Raw genomic sequence first — 19652 nt, 5'->3', positions numbered from 1 at the left:
GTAAAGGAAGAAACTTAGCTCCTGGGAAAAGAAAGGCCTTTTCACAAGGTCATAGAGTGACGCACTGATTCTCTGTCCTAGGCTTTTTCCACTCCCCTCCACCCCTCACTCCCTTGGGGAATCCAGCGAAGGAAGCTACCTGAACTAAGGAATACCTCTTTTTATTGGTCAATGTGATATTCACTTTCATCCCATGCCCCAGGCCTTGTAGGGCTGAGGAGTCCGACTGACAGGCAGAAAATGTTGGGAGCTGGGGGAGAACATTGGTTGGACATGGGAAGCTAAGACTAACCAGGCTGGGGCTGCTCCCGAGAGAAGGGCAAGGGTTACTGACAACGCAGCCCTCAGAGTTCTGGCCCCGTGCCCAGAGATGAGGAACCAGTCCGGAAAGATGCCGGGTTACTTCCTGCCACAAATTTCGTCTAGTACTGGGAAGGTGCAAACTCAGCTGTTGAAGGGGCCAAGGGGTCCGGAGCCTCTGACTCTTCTAAATCCCAGCCATCCCCAAGACCTAGGTCCCCAGTCTCCAATTCTTTCTTGCCCCTCACACTCAGGCAAAATTGTCTATGACCGGGAATGAGGATGTCGATCCTTGTGGAAACGGGGTCAGCCCCTCCCCGATCTGAAAAGGTCCCGTGGGGTACGGTGCCTCCGAGTCCCCTAAGTAACACTAGGCCGGCAGACCTTTGAGGGGGGCGGCCCAACAGTGGCTGCTGCAATGCATCAGGCCCGTCCCCCTTACCCCCCCCCCCCCCCCCCCCCGCTGTTCCGGCTGCCCCCCCCCCCCCCTCCACCCGCTCCTCCCGCTGCAGTGCGCAGGAGACAGAGGAACCCCGGCTCGGAAAAGTGCACATAGAGCTGGGAGCCTCTCTTCCCACGGACATGCCTTGAACCCCACTTCCTCAACATCTGGCTGCAGCTGCCTATGGTTCCTGGCATCTAGATGTGCCCCGGTCCAGGGCGGGGCAGAGAGACGAGTAGCGGTCGCGAAGGGGGTAGGCGGAGCGGGGGAGCTGGGGTGTGATCCCTAAGCCCTTGGCAAAGGGGCAGGGACAACCGGCTCAGCTGGGATGCCTGGACGCCGGGCTCCGGGGCTGAGCCCCGGCCGGTAACGGGAGCGGGGGGGGGCACGTCCCCCCCGCGGGCCCTGTCCTGCTAAAGGGGGTGACAGCGCGGAGCTCCAGCCCGAGCGGGAGCCGCAGCCGCAGCCGCAACAGCAGCTGCGCCCGCCGGGGTCATTCCGGGGGACATTCCACGCGCTGCCGACGCCTCCTTCCCGCCGCTATTAATACCGGGCCGGGGGCGGCGCTGAGCCCAGGCGAGCGGGACCGAGCCGCTCTCTGCGGACACCCCGAGCCCGAGCCCCGGGCCGGCGGGCGTCATGGGGCTGCTCCCGGGGATGCTGCTATGGATGGCCCTGGGTGAGTCTGAGGAGAGCAGGGTGCGGGGGGGCGGGGGGGTAGTGGTTGGGGTGCAGAGGTAAGTAGGGCCAGTTCCTCCCCACGACCCAGGCTAAAAACTTCCTAGAGTGGCCGCGGGAACTTCAGGATGGGTTCTCCAGCACACAGCAGGACCCCTCCCCAACAGGCACCTTGGCAAAGAACTCTCAGGCAGACAGGCGCGCCTAGACGAGGCTCGGTGGGAGAAGGGAGAACCCTGGCCCGCAGACCTGCTGCCGGGTTCAGAGTGGGGTCTTGGCAGGTGCCAGCTGGAGATATTGTAGGGCTCCCCAACTAGAGACAGAGACTTCTCTTGCCTGCCCTTCCCTTCGTCTCCTGGAATGGGGGGAGGGAGGGAGCAGGGCTTCTCCCCTCCTTTGCCCTTCCTATCTCTGGACTTGAGGTTTTTCTCGAGGTGGGGGGGGGGGGGGGGGAGGAGGAAATGCGCGGGGGAAAGGGGGGGGAAAAAGAAAAGGGGGGGGGGGGGGGAAAAGGCAGGGTGGGGGGGGGGGGGGGAGAGGTGGAGAGAAAAAGGAAGGGAGAGGAAGGTGGAGAAAGATCAAGAAAGAAAGAGACAGAGAGATTAGGGTTAGAGACTGAAAGAGGATCAGAACAAGTGATAACCCGGGAAGAAGAGCCACTCTCTGAATATTGACATACCAAGACACTGGGAACAGAGAGACGACTGGGCTGATCTGTAGGGCTTCAAAGCCCATGCCAACTGCCCAAGGGGCAGCTAGTGATCGAAGAGGCAGGAATGCCTTGCCTCCCCACACTAGCAAAAGCAGAGGCAAGAAAAGCCAGAAAGGAGGTATCCAACTTTTCCATCCCCATGCTCCCTGAGACACTGACCAATGAGAAAGACTGAGGGAGCCAGAGTTGTTTAGAAGGGGGAGGGGAGGAATCCTGTGTTGGTTCCATGGCCTAGTCCCCCATGACCTCCTTTTCCATAGTCCCTGCCTTAGGGATAGACTCACCTAGCAGACTCACTCCTTCCGACTAGCTGGTTTCCATTCACACACACACAAAATACTCATGTTCATATTTGTTCAGGACAAACACAATGAAAAAGGGAAACAGGCGCAGATCTAGTCCTTGCCTTCAGAGTCCCTAATGAGGTGAGCCAGTTGTATACAGTGTCCATTAGAGAAGCAGAGCCCCCAAAGGCAAAAAATGAGACAAGCTCTTTTGTCTAGCTTCCTTAGGGCAGGGCTTAACAACCTCTATCCTCACAGTTAAAGACATTGCGCAGAGAAAGATGAACTCCTCGCCTAAGGGAGCTCTAGTATTGCAGGTATTGGATTTTACCTGAAATTGGTGTCTTGGGGCAGAAGTAGGGGCTCCCAATCACTTAGTCTTCATCCAACTCTCTGACCCTCCCAGAATTTCCTCAATCTCCCAGCTACTTCTCTGGGCTCTTCTGCTCTTACCAGACCCTGTTAGCCACTTAGGGGCATGATGTTTCAAAGGTAACTTTTAACTCGAATTTCTTCAGGTAAAACTAACCAACCCGAAAGGATATTATGGTTATAGAGTAATGAACAAAAAAAGGCTGTTACAGAATAAAAGTTTCTGAATCGATGTGGATGTCCAAGAAAAAAAATTCTAAACTCATTAATGTGAAGAAAGTACAGAATTTGCAGGAACCTGAGTTCAAATTCTGACTGCTATCTCTATGTAGTAATGCTCCTGGACAAAACACTCCAACTCTCTAGGCTTTTGCTTCTTCATCTAGAAAAATGAGGGAGGGGGGTTTATCTGTTGATCTCTATGGGTGCTTCTAGTTCTCAATCTGCTGAACTCCAGCCTGAGGATGGTTTGGGGTCAGCACTGCTGGAATCTTAGCACCTTCCATACTCTATTATGTTTTGGTGTGACCCATCTCCATACCTATCCCCTGGAACTCCTGTGGCCAGAGTTCTGTTGTGGTACCTGGTCCTTGAATGAGGAAAGCACTTTCCTATCCTGACCTATTCCTTTCCTGGATATTAGGCTACCCTGTATTGTCTCATAATCACATCTTTTGCCCCTAGTCTCGAGGTTTTGATGGTTCTAGGCCTCTGGAATTTAGTTCTACCCTTGTATCTGACCCTGACCTCATTCTCTCTACTGCAATAGGTTTGTAGGAAGCACGGTGATTAGCCAGTTAAGTCTGGTTTTCTACTCAGTGTATTTCCCCTTTGCTCTAAGCTTGATTCTGGAATTGCTTTGCCTAATGGCCACTATGCTCTCAGCTTGCTAACCGATCCCAGCACTTTGGGAGGGTATCAGGTTGTATGAGCAAACACTCTCACCTTTGTCACACAGCAGATCTTCCAAAGCACTTCTCCCATTCCTGATAGCATTGGGTCCTCACAATACTCCTATGGGGTTGGTTGGGGGAAGAACTTATCCCCATTTCATATGAGGAAACAAATTTGGAGAGATTAAAACAGCTTGCTCCAAATTATACAAGGGGTCAGTGTGAGTTAATTCCAGAATTCAGTCTCTTTACCACTAGATGATTTCACTTTCAGAAAATTTGATACAAAACTGGGGCTGGTACAAGAATGACCAGGGAATGAGCATTAAAAAGCCACAGAATCATAGACTTAGAACCAGAGGTCATTCAGCTGATAAGGAGACTGAATGAGGCTTAGACAGTTGTTACACCAGTAATAAGTGGCAGAATTTCTGATCTCTGACTCCAAATCTATTGCTACTTCCCCTTAACTCAGCCCAAGGCAATAACACTTAGTCCCCCGAGGAATTTAGCTCAGATCCAAGTCCAAATTTTCCACACTTATCCAAGAGCCTGAGGTTTACAGCGGGGCTTTAAATCTCCTCTCCTTTCTCCTTCTGTCTGCTCCTACTACTATCTCTGCAGTATCATCGGTCTGGGGGGGCTGTGTGGAGGTGGACTCAGAAACAGAAGCTGTCTATGGAATGACTTTCAAGATTTTATGCATCTCATGCAAGCGACGAAGTGAAACGGTGGCTGAGACCTTCACGGAGTGGACTTTCCGTCAAAAGGGGACTGAAGAATTTGTCAAGGTGGGAGGGATTAGGGGAGAAAGGCACACAGGGCAAAGTTCCTGTTAGGGTTTGATCTGGGGCACCAGAATTCGAGGTCAGGAAGAATGATCATTTGGGGAGGGGACTGGAATTGGGAATTGGATTGAGTTGGAGCTGGCCTTGGAGCCAGGGTGACCAGCCTGCCTTGGATTCCCCAGATCCTTCGCTATGAAAATGAGATGCTGCAGTTAGAGGAAGATGAGAGGTTTGAGGGTCGTGTGGTGTGGAATGGGAGTCGAGGCAGCAAGGATCTGCAAGACCTGTCCATCTTCATCACCAATGTCACCTACAACCATTCAGGCGACTACGAGTGCCATGTCTACCGCCTTCTCTTCTTTGAGAACTACGAGTATAACACCAGCGTCGTTAAGAAGATCCACCTGGAGGTGGTGGAAAAAGGTAAGCATCCCCCCTCCATGGGCCTTCTCCACCCACCCTATGAATCCCAACCTACAGTTCTCCAACATCAAATAGGGAGACAGATGGTCTGGGTGGGATGATGCTGGCTCCATGCCCAGACTACCCAGCGGGGGGAGTGAGCTTCTTAACTCATTTCCCTTTCTCTCTGGCTCTCAACCAATGCATCTCTCTCCTAATCTAACTCACTTTGTCTCTGCATTGGTCTCTCTCTCTTAGCATCTCTGTTTCATTCTTTTATCTTTGTTTTCTTGATCTGTGCCTATGTTTTAAGAATACCATGCAGATAATTGCCATGGCCCCTCCAGCCCAGGATTTTGTCCCATGAAAGAGGCATCAAAGGATGGTCTTGGAAGGCCACAGTTGTTTCATATCCCTCTACTTTCCAGACCCTTGCCCAAGAAAGATTATAGAAATTAGTTGGCCAACAAGCCTTTATTGAGTCAGGCACTGGAGAGACACCATCTAGGCACAGAGAAGATATCTACAGAGTAGACTCCATGAGAGAAAGCAGGAACAACTCTGGGGACCACGAAAGGCCCCCTGTAGTGGGTGAGATTTGAGATGAGTCTTGAAGGAAATTGGGGAAAAACTAAAAGGCAGAGGTGAGAGGAAATGGAACTCCAGGTATAGGGGATGGTGAGGGTAAGTATAGTATACTGCTTGAGGAACCCCAGTAGACCAGGATTACTGGAATGTAGAGTTCATGGAGGAGTGTAGGGCCAGGATATGGAGAGCTTTAAATGCCACTTTAATCCTGGAGGTCAGTGGGAGCTACTGGGTGGGGGTGATGTGGAGAGGCCTACACTTTAGAAAAAACACCTTGGCAGTTGAGTAGAGGGAGGATGGATTGGAGACCAGTTAGGGGGTAATTGCAATAGTTCCTTCTTGAGGTGATGCGGTTCATATGCTCCCCAAACATCTCAGTTTCCTCCCAAATTTCTCTTGAATTCCATAATCCACTATAGCTGTCATAACTTCTTTCAAACTTCTTTGAGCCTATTAATATTCTCCACCAGTCCCAGTTCTTGGGGTAACAAGTGGGTTTTCACCACACTTCAAAATAATTCCTCCTTTTACTTGGACTTTATATATTTGAGCTTCAAGGAGAGTTCCTTCATTCTTGCTCCTGCCCAAGTCCTTTCTCCTCTCTTGGTTCCATTTTTCTCACCTGTATCTATGTTCTTTCGGGTCCACCCCAGCTTTAATATCCAATGAAATCTATGAATTTATAAGGCCTGGGTCCCACCTATCCATGTCATTCCTATATTTGTGGCATGGAATTTTATTTCCCCTCAACCATATTTTTTGTCTGGACTTACCTGACCTCCCATCCCCAACATGTTTCCTCTAACTGTGCTGCCGTCCTCTGGGCTCATCTTTTTCTGTATTTCTGTCTCAATAAACATATGCTCTGCACCCCATGCCAGGCGTGAGGACAGACACAGGGAGGTCGGAGACATGGACTGTGCCCACAGAAACGAAATCTGACCAGGTCCATGGGATACGTACTTAAGATTTCAAGGGTCCATGACTGTGTCAGGGGAAGCATGCCCTCCACCAGAGCTGACTTCCATCCTTCAACTGGGATAGTCTTTGAGAGTTGTTGCTGAAAAATGGAGAGTCACATGAGCCAGGCTGACAGTGGCTTTGCTTCAATGTAGAGAGAGGGATCTCTGGGAAGCTGACCCATATTCAAAGCCCAGTTCAAACTCACGTGCTGCTGCTGAGGCTTTCAAGGGCCCAGAGACACCTCCAGCTGCCATGACAAGGCATCAGAGCTGGAAGAAGATACATGTATGGGAAACAATTAGTGTAAAAGGTAACTTCCAACACGTTTGCACAGTACAGACAAACAGAGATGAGACCCATGCTGAGAGATAGGTGAGGACAGGGCCTTACTCTGTACAGGGCTGATGGGGCTTGGGTAAGCATGGAGTTAAGGTGTGTGTGGAGGGGAGTGATCCCAACATTCCCTGATTCCTCTACCCCATTTTCCATGCCAGCAATCCCTCTAACTCTGCCCCTACCCCACTGTAGCCAACAGGGACATGGCCTCCATTGTGTCTGAGATTATGATGTATGTGCTCATTGTTGTGCTGACCATCTGGCTTGTGGCTGAGATGGTTTACTGCTACAAGAAGATTGCTGCTGCCACAGAGGCGACTGCCCAAGAGAACGCGTGAGTTCACAAGGGGGAGTGGGTGAAGCCTTCCCTGGGAACCCCTGAAAAAGCTAAGGGACAAAGTCAGGCCTAGGGACAGGGATGGATTTCTACTGGGCATTGAGCTTAGGGTAAAACCAGTTTAAAGGTAAGGATCAGGTCAGGGTTGGGGTTTTGTTTTATAGTTTAGAGTTCAGGTTATAGGGGTTCAAATAAAGATTGGTGGCAAGGGGAACATTAGGATATCTGTCTGGTTGGTTAAAGTTTAGGATTGAGATTCAGTTCAGTATTATGGTTATAAGGAGTGACCTCAGGTGGATTCAGGTAGCTGGCTCTGACAATCACATAGGCCTTGGGCTTGTGGCGGGAGGCAGAGTACAGCACACAGATGGTGTGTTCTAGAAGGGATGTCCAGGTAAAGGATTTGGAAACCCTGACAACTTCCCTTGTGTCCCAGTGGAGCCCTCACTCAGACTGGGGCACCGTGCTGCACTGCTCTATGGTGATCAGTGGTTGACCTTTGATTCCCACAGCTCAGAGTACCTGGCCATCACTTCAGAGAGCAAAGAGAACTGCACAGGGGTCCAGGTGGCTGAATAGCTCAGGGTAAGGCTGGGACAATGGCATTTGAGGAGGGGAGTGAGGTGTGTAAACATGATTCAGTCTTTCACTCTTTTTCCTTTGTCCTTCTCTTCTAGCCTTCCGGGCTCCCTGGCTCTGCCTCAAGCAAGGGCAGCCCCTGACTGATGGGTTGGGAGGGGGGGTATCTACCTCTCCTGGGGCCTGGAAAGCTCCTTGGCCTCCATGCACGGCAGAGTCATGCCAAAGGAGTGGAAGTGGGGTGAGGTGGGGGCAGGGGCTTGCCCATTACTTTGTCTAATACTGTAACAAAGGGTCAAGGGGGCATCGATGTTCTCCTGGTCCACGCCTCCCTACCTTCACCTCTTCCTCTACCCACCAGATATGACAGTGGGGGTGGGGGCCCTCCTGACTCACCAAAATGCATGATGAAAAAAGCAATATGGCCACCACTCCCACCTTGCTTCTGCTGCCTGATCTTGGGAGGGGGGAAGGGACAGCACACATCTCATCCTTTCCCTTCTCTCCTCATGCTGATTTGCACATGTCTGCCGCTTTGGCCACGCACCTCATGTTGCCACATCTGAGGATGCAGGGGCCCTTCCCCTGGGGCCCTACCCCTGACCCTGTGCCTCCCTCCCCTAGCCATTCCCCACACATGACTAAGAGGGAGATAGAGACCTGGGGGACCAGGAAGCCTGGACCTTATGATCCAAGGCCTCAGGACAAACCCCCATGTTCCTGGTCCCTTCTCAGTGACCTTCTTGCCCTAGTGTGTGGCAGGGCTAAGGGGCTATGGACTGTCTTCTACACTAGCTGCACCTTCCCCCCAGTTCTGCCCCCCCCACCTCCTTTCAGCCTCGGCTCATCTTGCCCTTACCCCCTTCTCACCAGCCTCAGATCTGTGGGCATTTAGGATGGGGAGGACTTTACCTTCCTAGTAACTGTACAGTTGTAGTTTTGTTCATGAAATAAAAACGCTCGGACTTGAGTCTCGGTCTCCCTCTTCAGTCAGGCTCAGAAAGGTAAATCAAAACTCCAACTTGCGCTTTATTGGAGGCCAGGAAAGCTAGGGAGGGGCCAGGGATGGGGGAGACATTTGGGTTCTGCTCCTTAGGCCCTAGATCCCTTCATCTTGTACTTGTTACAGTCTGGAGAGCAAGCAGGCTGTGCCGGGGATGCCTGAGGGAAGGGCATTGCTGCCTGCTCTCCCACCTTAGAGTCAGCTCTGGAGGGCAGCAGCTTGTGGAGAGGTGGGGATGGGCACTCAGGTACCACTCCCTTCCCCCTAGGCTAAGGAGGCACCGCCCAGCCAATCCATCGGGAGGGGAGGCCAGAACTCCTGCTAGGAGAGCTCCAAAGCACCACGGAACCACCCGCTTGTTACATGATTAACGCCATTGTTATTGTGATCATTAATGCCCCAGGGGGCCACAGGCAAGGGAAAGGCAGAGAAAGAGGTAGAAGCCAACAGGTGCAGCAGCAGCCGTATATATCTGCGTGGAGGGGGTGAAGGATGGGGATGGAGGGTGGAAAGTGAGAGCCTGTCACCGGGGGGTCTGACTTTAAGGCTATTCAGACAGAAGGCACCAAGGGCTCTAGAATCTCAGAATTCTCAGATAGCAAGAGGGTCTGGAAAGGCCTTTGTGTGTACTGCAAGGAGGGGTGAGAGATGAGGAAGGTTCTGTGAGGTGTGTTTTCTGCGGTCAACTCTATGAAGTAGCCTTGGATGGAAGGTTGTGGACGGGTGTGAGCCGGGGTGCAGGAGCCCAGGCTTGGTTTGGATCTAGCTATAAATATATGTCCTGATTCCCATCCTCACCCTCATCAAACATGTGTATTTATGTGTGTTCGCATATACACTGTTATGAAAATACATATGTAGCTATGTGGGTGTGTGTCTTTGGCTATGGAAGGGTCTGTTTCTGGCAATGAAGAGATGTCTCTGGCTGCGTACGTATGTGGTTCCCCACATTTCTGACGGGGAGGAATGCATTTGCCTGTCAGTGAGTGCCTTCATGTTTCCAGGGAGCTGCGTGTCTGGCTGGCCCCAAATTCAAAGCCGTTTCTTTCTCCTTCCCTCCCTCCGCCCTCCACCGTGGCCACAGGACTTTCCCCAGCTCCAGAGGTCGCTGGCTGCCCATCAGGAAGGCGCTGCCAAAGCAAACCAGACCCCGTGACTTGTGGGAAAGCAGAGATGGGAGGGCAGCAGGGGGCAGAGGACATCGGCCAGGCTCAGGCCTACCCAGGGCTGGGCCGAGGGGCTCAATTACCCATTCCGTCTGGGGACCAGGGGGGCAACAAAAGAAAGCTCTCAGTCCCATCCCAGCACCCGGTGTCCCACTGCACCACTTCCCGACCTATACAGAAACTCAGCAACCACTCCCAACCTCACCTCAGGTTTATACAAACCTTCACCTCTGGACAAAGGCCCCGAGGAGGCCAGCACCAGCAGAAGCACTGAGAGTGGGAGCCCCAGCCAAGACAGAAAAGAAGAGGAAAGAAGAGGAGAAAGGTTGAGCTTGCCTACCTCCCTTAGCCAGAACCAGCCCTCTCGAGCTGTGCCCAGGGGCCGAGGAATGGGCAGGTGGCTTCCAACAGCAGCCACTCCCATTGGCCAGGTTCTTCCCCGCCCTTCCTCCCGCCCCTTCCCTTCCCCCCACCCCTCAGCCCCCTCCTCCTCAGGTGAGCCAGTCTGGCTGAGCTCTAGGCTGCTGTTGTTTCTTCCCTATCTGGGACCCAGGTTCCTGGCCCCCAGCTGGGGACACCATGCTCCTGCCGGGGTCCAGCTGTGGCCCCTAGAAACTGGAAAACAGCTCAGAGATTTCACCGAACGGACCTCTGAGGGTAAGGCAGCGCTCATGTTCCAAACTTCCCTCCCCCACCCCCTGCAGTCCTGGCCCCGAGTCCCCATTTCCTCCTCTGGCTCATTCTAGTGTCTTTTCAGACACTGGGTACTCTGGCCCTCACACTCATCCCCAGGTCCAGGTCTTCTGTTCTCTCACCCTTGGCCCTTGGCCTTTTCTTGGACCGTCTAATCTCTGCTTTCCCTCTCAAATCCCCACCCTATCTGGCTTGGAAGAATACAAAAGTCCTGTCTCCTTGCGTCTGAGGTCCTGCCAACCTAACTCTTAGACCTGTACTTCTCAACAACATGAGCATCCCTCCCCTCACCCCCACCCCAGGCTCCTTTTTCTACTCCCTTGAGAGACCAAGCATATCCCCGCCTCTGATCTTTTGGGGAGTCAGTGCGTGACTTCTTCAGCTCCCATTTCTGTCAGGGAATGAGGTATCTAGCCCCTTCCCTTGGGGACTCAGCATCCAATCCCCTTCTACCAACACACAGCCCCTCAGGACACTGATGCCGCCTATCCCCTTGGGTGCCCTGGCATATGGCTCCCTCTAGTCCTCAGTCTTCCTGAGGCCCAGGTAGCCTGCTTACTCCCAGGCCCCAGATCTTCCTTCTAAATCCTGCTCCCCACCTTGGACCCTGGTGCCCTATCTTCCTGGTCAATTCCCCTGCCTGTGTCCTTGATCCTATGAGCTGGCAGGCTAGCCAGCCCGTGATCACGGCATGCTCTGGGCAAGAGGCCCAGCCCCTCATGTTGGCTGTGAGGGAGGGAAGCTGAATCCTATAGCTGGGCACACCGGGGTCTGGGAAGGTGCTATGGGGAGGGGGATGAAATCAAGAGAACTGGGGGCCTCCAGGTGCCAAGGAGGTTCAGGACCCACCTCCATCTATTTTATATGTCCCCCACAGGTCTTACTTGCCTCTCTCCCCAAGGGGGGGAGGCCCTACTGCGACAGCCACCACTGTTCACTGGGGGAAATCATTAACTGGGAGTGGTGACATGGCTCAGAAGGAGAGTAAGTGTCTTCCCTAATTTATACCCCTTCTACTCTCCCCCCCCCCATTCTCCCCCACCTTTTCCTTTCCCATCTCTTGGGTTTCTTTTCTCCAGATCTCTCAATCTCACTCTCTTACCATCAGAGTCTGTCTTTCCAGCATTCTGACCTGTCTCTCCCCCCAGCGCCCAAGCCCTTCCCATCCAACTTCCTCACCCTCCCCATCTCATCCTGTCCCCCACTTTCCCTCAAAGCTACCTCTAGCTCCTTGCCAGATTAACCATTAATCAGTCATCCATTAAGGTCTTACACAATCTCTCTCCTATTCCTCTCAATATCCTTTACAACATTCTCTGTGCCTTAGTTTCCCCATTTGCTACTGCCCTGTATGGCTACTTTCTACCTCTCCACCCCAAGAAATGATTTCTGCACAAATACTTTTTATATCTCTTTACTAACAATAAGTCAAGCTCAGAATCTAACAGAAGCCAGGATTTGACTTCCCTAAAGCATTTGACCACAAAAGCCCTCCATCTCAAATTCCCAGCCATTCCTTACTTTCCAGAAATTCTGAAGGAGGGATCTGTCACTTGGCTTGCCTGGCACCTCAGTACAAATGACTGAGAAGAGGGGGGGACGTAGAAAGAGTCCAAGAGAAGCAGACGCGGTAACAACTACTCAGTATGCGGAGTCAGAGAGCAGAGGTCCCAAGACTTGGAACTTGGAGCCCATCTGCCTCAGTCTCTCCTTTATACATGGGGACATCAAGGCCCAGATATTCAGGGACTTTAACTGGGATCTGATCACTACCTCAACCCCAGTCCTTTTACTTTCCACCCAACTCTGGACAATAGCAGATGCCTTAGATGGTGGGGGGGAAGCACCAAATCCAGGGTCAAGGCCAGCATCCTCTTCTTTCCCTTCCCTCCCTTTCTTCCATTTAGAGAATGAAGCCACAGACCTGCTTCTACGTTTGAATTTCCAAACTATTTCCCGGCTTATTGTTCTTCAGTCATTTTTTAATCATTTTCAGTCATGTCCGACTCTCTGTGACCCCATTTGGGTTTTTTTCCTTGGCAGAGATACTGGAGTGGTTTGCCATGTCCTTCTCCAGCTCATTTTACATATGAGGAAACTGAGGCAAACAGGGTGAAGTGACTTGCCCAGGGTCATACAGCTAGTGAGTGTTTGAGGCCTAATTTGAACTCAGGAAGATGAGTCTTCCTGTCTTCAGGTCTGGTGCTCTTATCTAATGCACCACCTAGTTGCTATTTCCCAGCTAAAGTGTATTAATTGGGGAATGAGAACTCAGTGCACAGAACTGTTGAGGTTGGGAGGAAGGGGAGAATAGACAAAAGCAGAGATACTTGTCACCTTTAAAAGATTCCACTTCTCTGAGAAGACATATGGCCCCAGCATTCAGGGAGCTTCCTGTCTGATGGAAGAAACGAGGTCTTGACCCTTGCCTCGATTCCATGCAAATGGGCAGGGACACAGGAAGAGACCAAAAATACAAAGAGAGATACAGAAATAAATTCTTATATCTGTATTTAGGAGCTGGGTGGAGTTAAACTGAGAGAGGCTTCCTGAATAGGAGTTCTGATAGTTCATGGGCTGGTTTAGAAAGGAAGAGAGACATGGTTTAGTAGAGACAGTGACAGGTAAGAAAACGTGAAGAGACAAAGGCCAGAAGAGACAAGGGTGTATTAGGGGAGCTTGGCTGGGGTACTGAGTCTGGATTGGGTAGAATGAGAGATGGCAGGGCCTATAAGAAGGGCTTAGACAACGGTGGCGGCAAAGGGGCATCCCTTTCTTGCTGCCTTTGGAGAAAGGAAGGGGACCCCAGACAAAGTACAGACAACCAACTGTCCAGCTTTTAGTGTATGTGATAACAGTAAAAAAAGATTGCTGTTGGAAAGTGAAGGGTGGGAAGTAGCAGTCTAAGCTCTCTGCAAAGAAGTGCTCTCAACTAATATGAGCCAGCATTTATATGGTGCCTTTGCTGTCGTTCAGTTGTGTCTGACTCTCTGTGACCCCATTTGGGGTTTTCTTGGCAAAAATGCTAGAACAGTTTGCTATTTCCTTCACCAGCTCATTTACAGATGAGGAAATTGAGTCCAACAAGATTAAGTGACTTGCCCAGGGTCACACAGCTAGTAAGTGTCTGAGACTAGGATTTGAACTCAGGAAGAGGAGGCTTCCTCTCTGCAGGCTCGGTGCTTTGTGCACTATGGTGCCACCTAGCTGCCCTACATAGTGCCTCAAGGGTTTGGAAAGTGCTTTGTATCTTGTGGGTACCAATTGGAGCTGAATTCAAGAAAAAGTAATCAGAAAAATGTGACTGGAGGTTTGGGAAGTTGGGTAGAACAGCAGAGGCCTAGCCACTATCCTGACATTGCCACAAGGGGGGGGGAAAGCTGGACTGTGTCTCCCAGCGAGGGAGGAGGGAAACATTGGCACCTGCCTCACCAGACTTCGGGTGCACGGTCCTAGGCAGATAGTGTCTAGGCTGAGTGCAGAGGCTCTTGGGGAAGTTCTTAGTCTCGGTGTAGGGCTTGGCTCCAGCTACCTTGGGGGTGAATCTGTCTGTTCCTATGGCTCAGAAGCAGAGAACAAGGTGATCCATCAGGAGGGCAAACAGCAGGAAAGGGAGCCAGGGGGATAAGGCCAGGGACCAAAGGTCACTGACTCACATCCAATCCCCATTCCAGGATAGGCTGCACTAGAAAGTGAGAGGGAGCCAGGATGGGGGGGGAGGGGAAGGGCCTAATTGAGAGAAAAACTTGAGATGCACAGGATGACATTGTCAACCCCATGTCAAGACCCCTCAATGACAACAAATCAGGGAAAAGGGACTGTGGAGGTAGCTAATGCCAGTGACACCCTCCCTCCCCCATCATCTCCTTCCACATACATTGGACACCAAGCTTGCCAAAAGAGGTCTTTTTACATCCCTCCCTGTCCCCCATCCCGAGGAAGGTATTAGGTGGAAACAGCAAGACACCCAGGCCTGGAAAGAAAGGGAGAAGAGCCCAGAGCTTCCTGAAAGGACCCCTGGGTTCCTAGGTGGGCTGGGGAATTTCTTGCCAGCTTCTTGTGGAAATTGACCCAAGCACTTTCCCAGGGCCCTTGGGATCCCCTTGGAAACAGGACGTGTGTTGGGGGGAGGTAAGGAGGAGGAGGAGGAGGGTGGAAAAATGGAGAAAGGCCAGTCAGAGCTGGGTGAGGTGTGCTAACTGGGGCTGGCCCCCAGCCCAGGGCTGGCTGAAGAAGGAAGGGCTCAGGAGAGGGCCCTGCTTCTCAGTAGGGGGAATTGCCTGGAAAACAGTAGAGGGGAAATCCTGAGGTCTCAGAGCCAGATTATGGAATGAGGGAACAATGAATAGTGCATACAGACTGTATTTACTTGTAGGTGGCCAAAAGGTTCAGTGTTGGTCTCTGCCCAAGATTGTGGCGGTCATCGCAGGGGGCCTCCTGCTCCTGGCGGGGATTGGAGCAGCTTCTTGGGCCATTGGTGAGAGAGAGATGCCACCCCCTCCCGAATCTCCTGTCCCTCACCTGACCTTTCCCCACTGCTCCCCACTCTCCCAGCCCCTTCCTCATCTCTGTCCTTTCCACAGTGACTGTGCTGCTGAGGAGTGACCAGGAAGTGCTGTACCCGGGTGAGTGTGCCCCTAGACTTCCTTCTACTGTTCGTGGAATAGTATCCCCCACCCACCCCAGGGAGATTGGTGCCTCAGGGGGAAAGTCTCCTTTCTTGGGCAACTTTGGGCCAGGAAGTGCTGACTCCTGTGACAAAGAGAACACTTAGAAAGTCATTAAAGACCACAGTAATGACCCCCGATTGTGTCTGTATCTCGTTCACTTTCATATCCGTTACAACAGTCCTGTGAGGCAGACAGGATGGATGTCAGCACACCCGTATTACAGGTTTCTGGTGACTGCAACCTCAGTAAAGCTTGTAGGCGAAGGGGCTGGGACTCAGACTTGGGTCTTCTGACCCTTAAGCCCTGTGGCCTTTGCCGTTAACAGCAACCTCTCAAGTCCTAGCAACAGCTTGGCAGACATGTCCTAATGGGGTGCAGAGGGAGAGAAAGGCCACAAGAGAAGTCAGAGGCAGGGTAAGGCCTGGAGAGGCGCACAAGCCTGAGCCTTGGGCCTGCTGGACCAATGTGATGGAAGGAGGGAGAAAGCCAGGGAGCAGAGGAGGTCAGGCAGGACCCTGAAGTACGAATCATGCTGAGGGATTTGGATCAAATCTAGTTCAAAATAAATGAAGAGAGTGGTAGAGAGAGCATGATGGAGAGAGGGCTGGCCTGGGAGTCAGGATGACCTGGGGATGAAGTCCGGCCTCTGACACATTAACTGTGTGACCCTTTGTTGTCATTCAGTCATGTCCAGCTCTTTGGGACCTCACTTGGGGTCTTCTTGGCAAAGGTACCAGAATGTTTTGCCATTTCTTCTCCAGTTCATTTTACAGATGAGGAAACTGAGGCAAACTAGGTGAAATGACTTGCCCAAGGTCACACAGCTAGTAAGTGTCTCAGGCTGGATCTGAACACAGTCTTTGTAATTCTAAGCCCAGGGCTCTGTCCAGTGTGCCACCTAGCTGTCTTCACCTTCCTAACCATGCCAAACATGGCCATACGTGATATAGTTCCTCAACTAAGAAAATGACTTTCATTTTGTAGACTTTTCGTTAAAAAAAAGTACAATATATATTTCCAATTTCCCTTAAATGTGTGCCTTCCTAGACACACTAATAGGAAAAGGGTAAGAGAGTTTTCCGATGATGATGATAGATTTTGAGCTCAAAGGGACTTTCAAGGCCAGCTGGTCCAATGATCTCATTTTACAGAAGAGGAAACTGAGGCTCGGAGGGGGGGGGCTAACTTTCCTAAGGTCATACAGGTAGAAAGTGGCAGAGCTGGGATTTGAACCCAGGTCCTCTCCCCTCAAATCACTCTTTTTCTAGTAGCCTTGCCTCTTCAGAATGTCCAGCAATTCAGAAAGCATGTCCACCTAGTGTATTAGTCAGACTCTGTGCTCAGTGCTGTCAGGGCCAGTCCCTGCGTCCAGCCTCAGATAGGCCACCCAGGGCAGAGCTGTGGGCAGCCTAAGGAAGGTCGTGGAGATTGGGCGACATTGCTGAGGTCTGTGCTCACTGTCAGGGTACTAGCCAAACACTGAAGGGAGCTTGTCCTTGCTGAGACAACGCCTGCACAAAGCATCCAGAGATCTCACATACTCTCTAATCGCTAGCCTGTTGCCCCCTACCCCCACCCCTGCCCCCACAGTACAGGTGAGTCCGGCAGACCTGCGGCTTACTGTGTTTGATGAAACTGAGGGGACGTGGCGACTGCTTTGCTCCTCCAGGGCCAATTCCAGGGTGGCAAGTCTGAGTTGTGAGGAGATGGGCTTCATCAGGTATCATTGGGTCGGGTGGGCATCGTGAGGGGAGGAGGCTGAGGCCAAGGGAGAACTGGGCTGCTGTTCCCGACCCCTCTGCCTCACAGATCTCTGACCCACTCGGAGCTGGATGTCCGGGTTTTTGGAACAAACGGCACATCTGGCTACTTCTGTGTGGATGAGGAGAAGTTGCCCTATGCTCGAAGGCTGTCAGAGGTCATCTCACTATGGTAAGGACCCAGAGCTGAGGAGAAACTAACCAGGGAAGGGCTGGGCAGGAGACAAGGGGAGCTGGTGTGAGGCCCTGCACAGTAGAGACCCACCCAGAAAGAGAGAGGCTCATGAGGACACAGACGTGCACAGACACAGTTGTCAGTGTCCAGGTCCATTTAAACAAACTCCTGCAGACAAAGTGAGGCACACAGATTTGCACTTTTGTTTGGCTCCTCCCCTCAGCATCAGCATCCCAGAGGGGCACATTTAGAAAGCACTTTCCCAATGTATCTCATTTGATCTTCACAATACCCCTGGGAGGTATGTGCCATTATCATCCCCATTTCACAGATAAGGAAACTGAGGCAGACAGCAGTTAAATGACTTAGCCCAGGGTTACACAGCCAGTGTTAAGTGTCTGAGGCTGGATTGGAACTTGGATCTTCCCGACTCCAAGGGCAGCGCCCTAAGCACTTGAAAGGAACCATAACCTTGGAGTCAGCTCATCTTCTCCCCCTAATTTCCCCATTTCTGTTAATGGCACCATCATCCTTCCTAGCCCCTGGGGTCAAAATCTCAAAATCCTTTTTGACACCTCTGTTCCCCACTAGTCAAATACCGACCAAGTCCCATCAATTCCTCCTCTAAGATAGCTCTTGTATCCATCCTTTCCTTTCCACTGGTGCGCCCAAGCTTCCCCCTGTTTACCTGGTTAAGTCCAAGCTCCTTACTTAACCTGGCCCTTGAGAACCCTTTGCAACCTGCCTCCCGTCTCCATTTCCAGCCTCACTCACTATCACCTCCTCATGGACCTTATGCTGCAGCCCACCTGGACCCAACCCATTCCCTAGACTCATTCTCATGCTTTTCCAGGTCTGGCCCTTTGCTCTCGAGGTCCACTTCACCTGGGCTGCCTTGCCCTCCTGCCTCCCCTGACCTTCTGTCCTATCTGAGCTCTCCTATGTTCTCACGGTCATCTCATTTTCATTGCATTTCTCTCAGCATGTGTGTTCTGTCCTCTGCTAAGACTGTAACCTTCTTGACAACAGGGACTATTTCTTATTCATCTCTGAATCCCCCCCTCAGTGACTGACTAGTTCATGGCTTTGTTCATCCCACATGCTTAATCTATATTTACTGAAATAAAATGTAAACACACATTCATGCCCAAATATACAATGCATAAACCACAATTTCATACAAATGAATGTGTACAAGGAACACATATAATGTCTGTAATTCCCTAGATCTTTAGGGTGGAGAAAGGAGAAGTAAGGGGGAACTAGGTCTGGTGGGCAACATTAAGAGACAATAAGAATGGACATAAGTCCCTTATGCCTTCCCCCTTCACCAGCTCCCCTCTCTCTCTGACAGTGACTGTCCCAGAGGCCTCTTCCTAGCTACCCTCTGCCAAGGTAAGCACCCAAACCATGTGTCCTTTCTCATAGACCACCCACACCCACACCACTAACTAAGTTCCCCCTGTGTGCAGAACTGGGGACAGGTCATTGTGGAGTGAGACAAAAGATTGTTGCCTGGGAAGAAGGGGGGCACTCCTTAGGGTCTCAGCCTCTCATGGCCCTCCCCCAACAGGTCCACTTCTCTCTAAGTTCTGCCATATTTCCCTCCTCCCTCAGACACATTCCATATCCTCTCCTTCCAGAGCTCAATAACACCTGCTTAACCCTCTGAGTCTCTGAACATCACAAATGGTATTTTCACTTGGTGACTTGTTCCTTCCTTTGTCTTTGTATGTGTGTACACATTGGACCAGAGATCTCTGAGGGTATGGACTGTGTCTCCCCATCCCAGATTATTAGAGCCAGAAGGAGGCCTTGTAGTCCATCTTCCTCATTTCAAATAAGGAAACTGAGGCACAGAGAGGTTAAATGGCTTTTCCAAAGTCACCCCAGGTCATGGACTCACCTGAGGTCAGGATTCCCTGAAAGCAAAGGCTGTATCTCCTCCCTGTCTGAGGGTGGGGACCATGTGCCTTTCCCTGGGAGTACAGAGTCTGGGATGTGGCCTGAACATATCTGTCCCTAGATTGTGGCCGGAGGAAGCTGCCTGTAGACCGTATTGTTGGAGGCCAGGATGCCAGCCTGGGCCGCTGGCCATGGCAGGTCAGTCTGCGCTATGATGGTTCGCACCTCTGCGGGGGATCCCTGCTCTCCGGAGACTGGGTGTTGACTGCTGCCCACTGCTTCCCTGAGTGAGTGCCCTCCCTGTGGGGCCTGGGTCTGTCACAAGGAAGAGGTGCTGAATTTCAGGGGAGATGGTAGAACACAGACAAAAGAGGGGAACCAGGAACTACAAAATCATTCTTGTCACCCCCAAGACTTCATTAAGAGCCCAACTGGTATTCTGAGTTGGGCACATCCCTCCTAAGATACACACATAGCTTCTAGTCAAAGACAAACTGATGAAGAAAGGAAACTAATCCACTGTTTCTGGCACTAGGCGGAATCGGGTGGTGTCACGGTTGAGAGTATTTGCAGGTGCTGTGGACCAGGCATCAACCCAAGGACTCC

The 19652-nt window shown here is 51.6% G+C and overlaps 2 protein-coding genes and 1 long non-coding RNA gene across 3 annotated transcripts; 2 read left to right on the top strand and 1 right to left on the bottom strand.

Annotated features, from left to right (window-relative positions):
- The first annotated feature begins 804 nt into the window (after positions 1-804).
- Positions 805-8644, top strand: SCN1B (sodium voltage-gated channel beta subunit 1). Its single transcript, XM_069083211.1, has 6 exons — positions 805-1421; positions 4306-4472; positions 4652-4892; positions 6951-7092; positions 7608-7680; positions 7773-8644. The coding sequence occupies exons 1-5, from the start codon at positions 1382-1384 to the stop codon at positions 7672-7674; spliced, it is 657 nt and encodes a 218-aa protein (XP_068939312.1). The 5' UTR covers positions 805-1381; the 3' UTR covers positions 7675-7680; positions 7773-8644.
- On the bottom strand, positions 5889-10275 carry LOC138157586 (uncharacterized). The gene is made up of 2 exons (XR_011167416.1): positions 10184-10275; positions 5889-6691 (listed from the first exon to the last, which is right to left on the bottom strand). It is a non-coding gene; the product is annotated as an uncharacterized lncRNA (long non-coding RNA).
- Positions 10276-10320: 45 nt separating this feature from the next.
- LOC138157584 (serine protease hepsin-like) lies at positions 10321-19646 on the top strand (the record flags this gene model as incomplete). The annotated part of the gene is made up of 9 exons (XM_069083209.1): positions 10321-10500; positions 11414-11520; positions 14912-15013; positions 15120-15161; positions 16797-16926; positions 17016-17138; positions 18496-18536; positions 19168-19333; positions 19582-19646. Coding segments are annotated over exons 2-9 (685 nt in total), but the record flags the coding sequence as incomplete, so codon positions are not given.
- Between the last annotated feature and the right edge of the window lie 6 nt (positions 19647-19652).

This window comes from Petaurus breviceps, unplaced genomic scaffold (genome assembly GCF_028583685.1).
Source record: "Petaurus breviceps papuanus isolate PSGF00001 unplaced genomic scaffold, PetGlider_PUasm1.0 172580, whole genome shotgun sequence".
In the NCBI taxonomy this organism is placed as follows: domain Eukaryota; kingdom Metazoa; phylum Chordata; class Mammalia; order Diprotodontia; family Petauridae; genus Petaurus; species Petaurus breviceps.
This window is presented reverse-complemented; position numbering and strand designations above follow the sequence as displayed.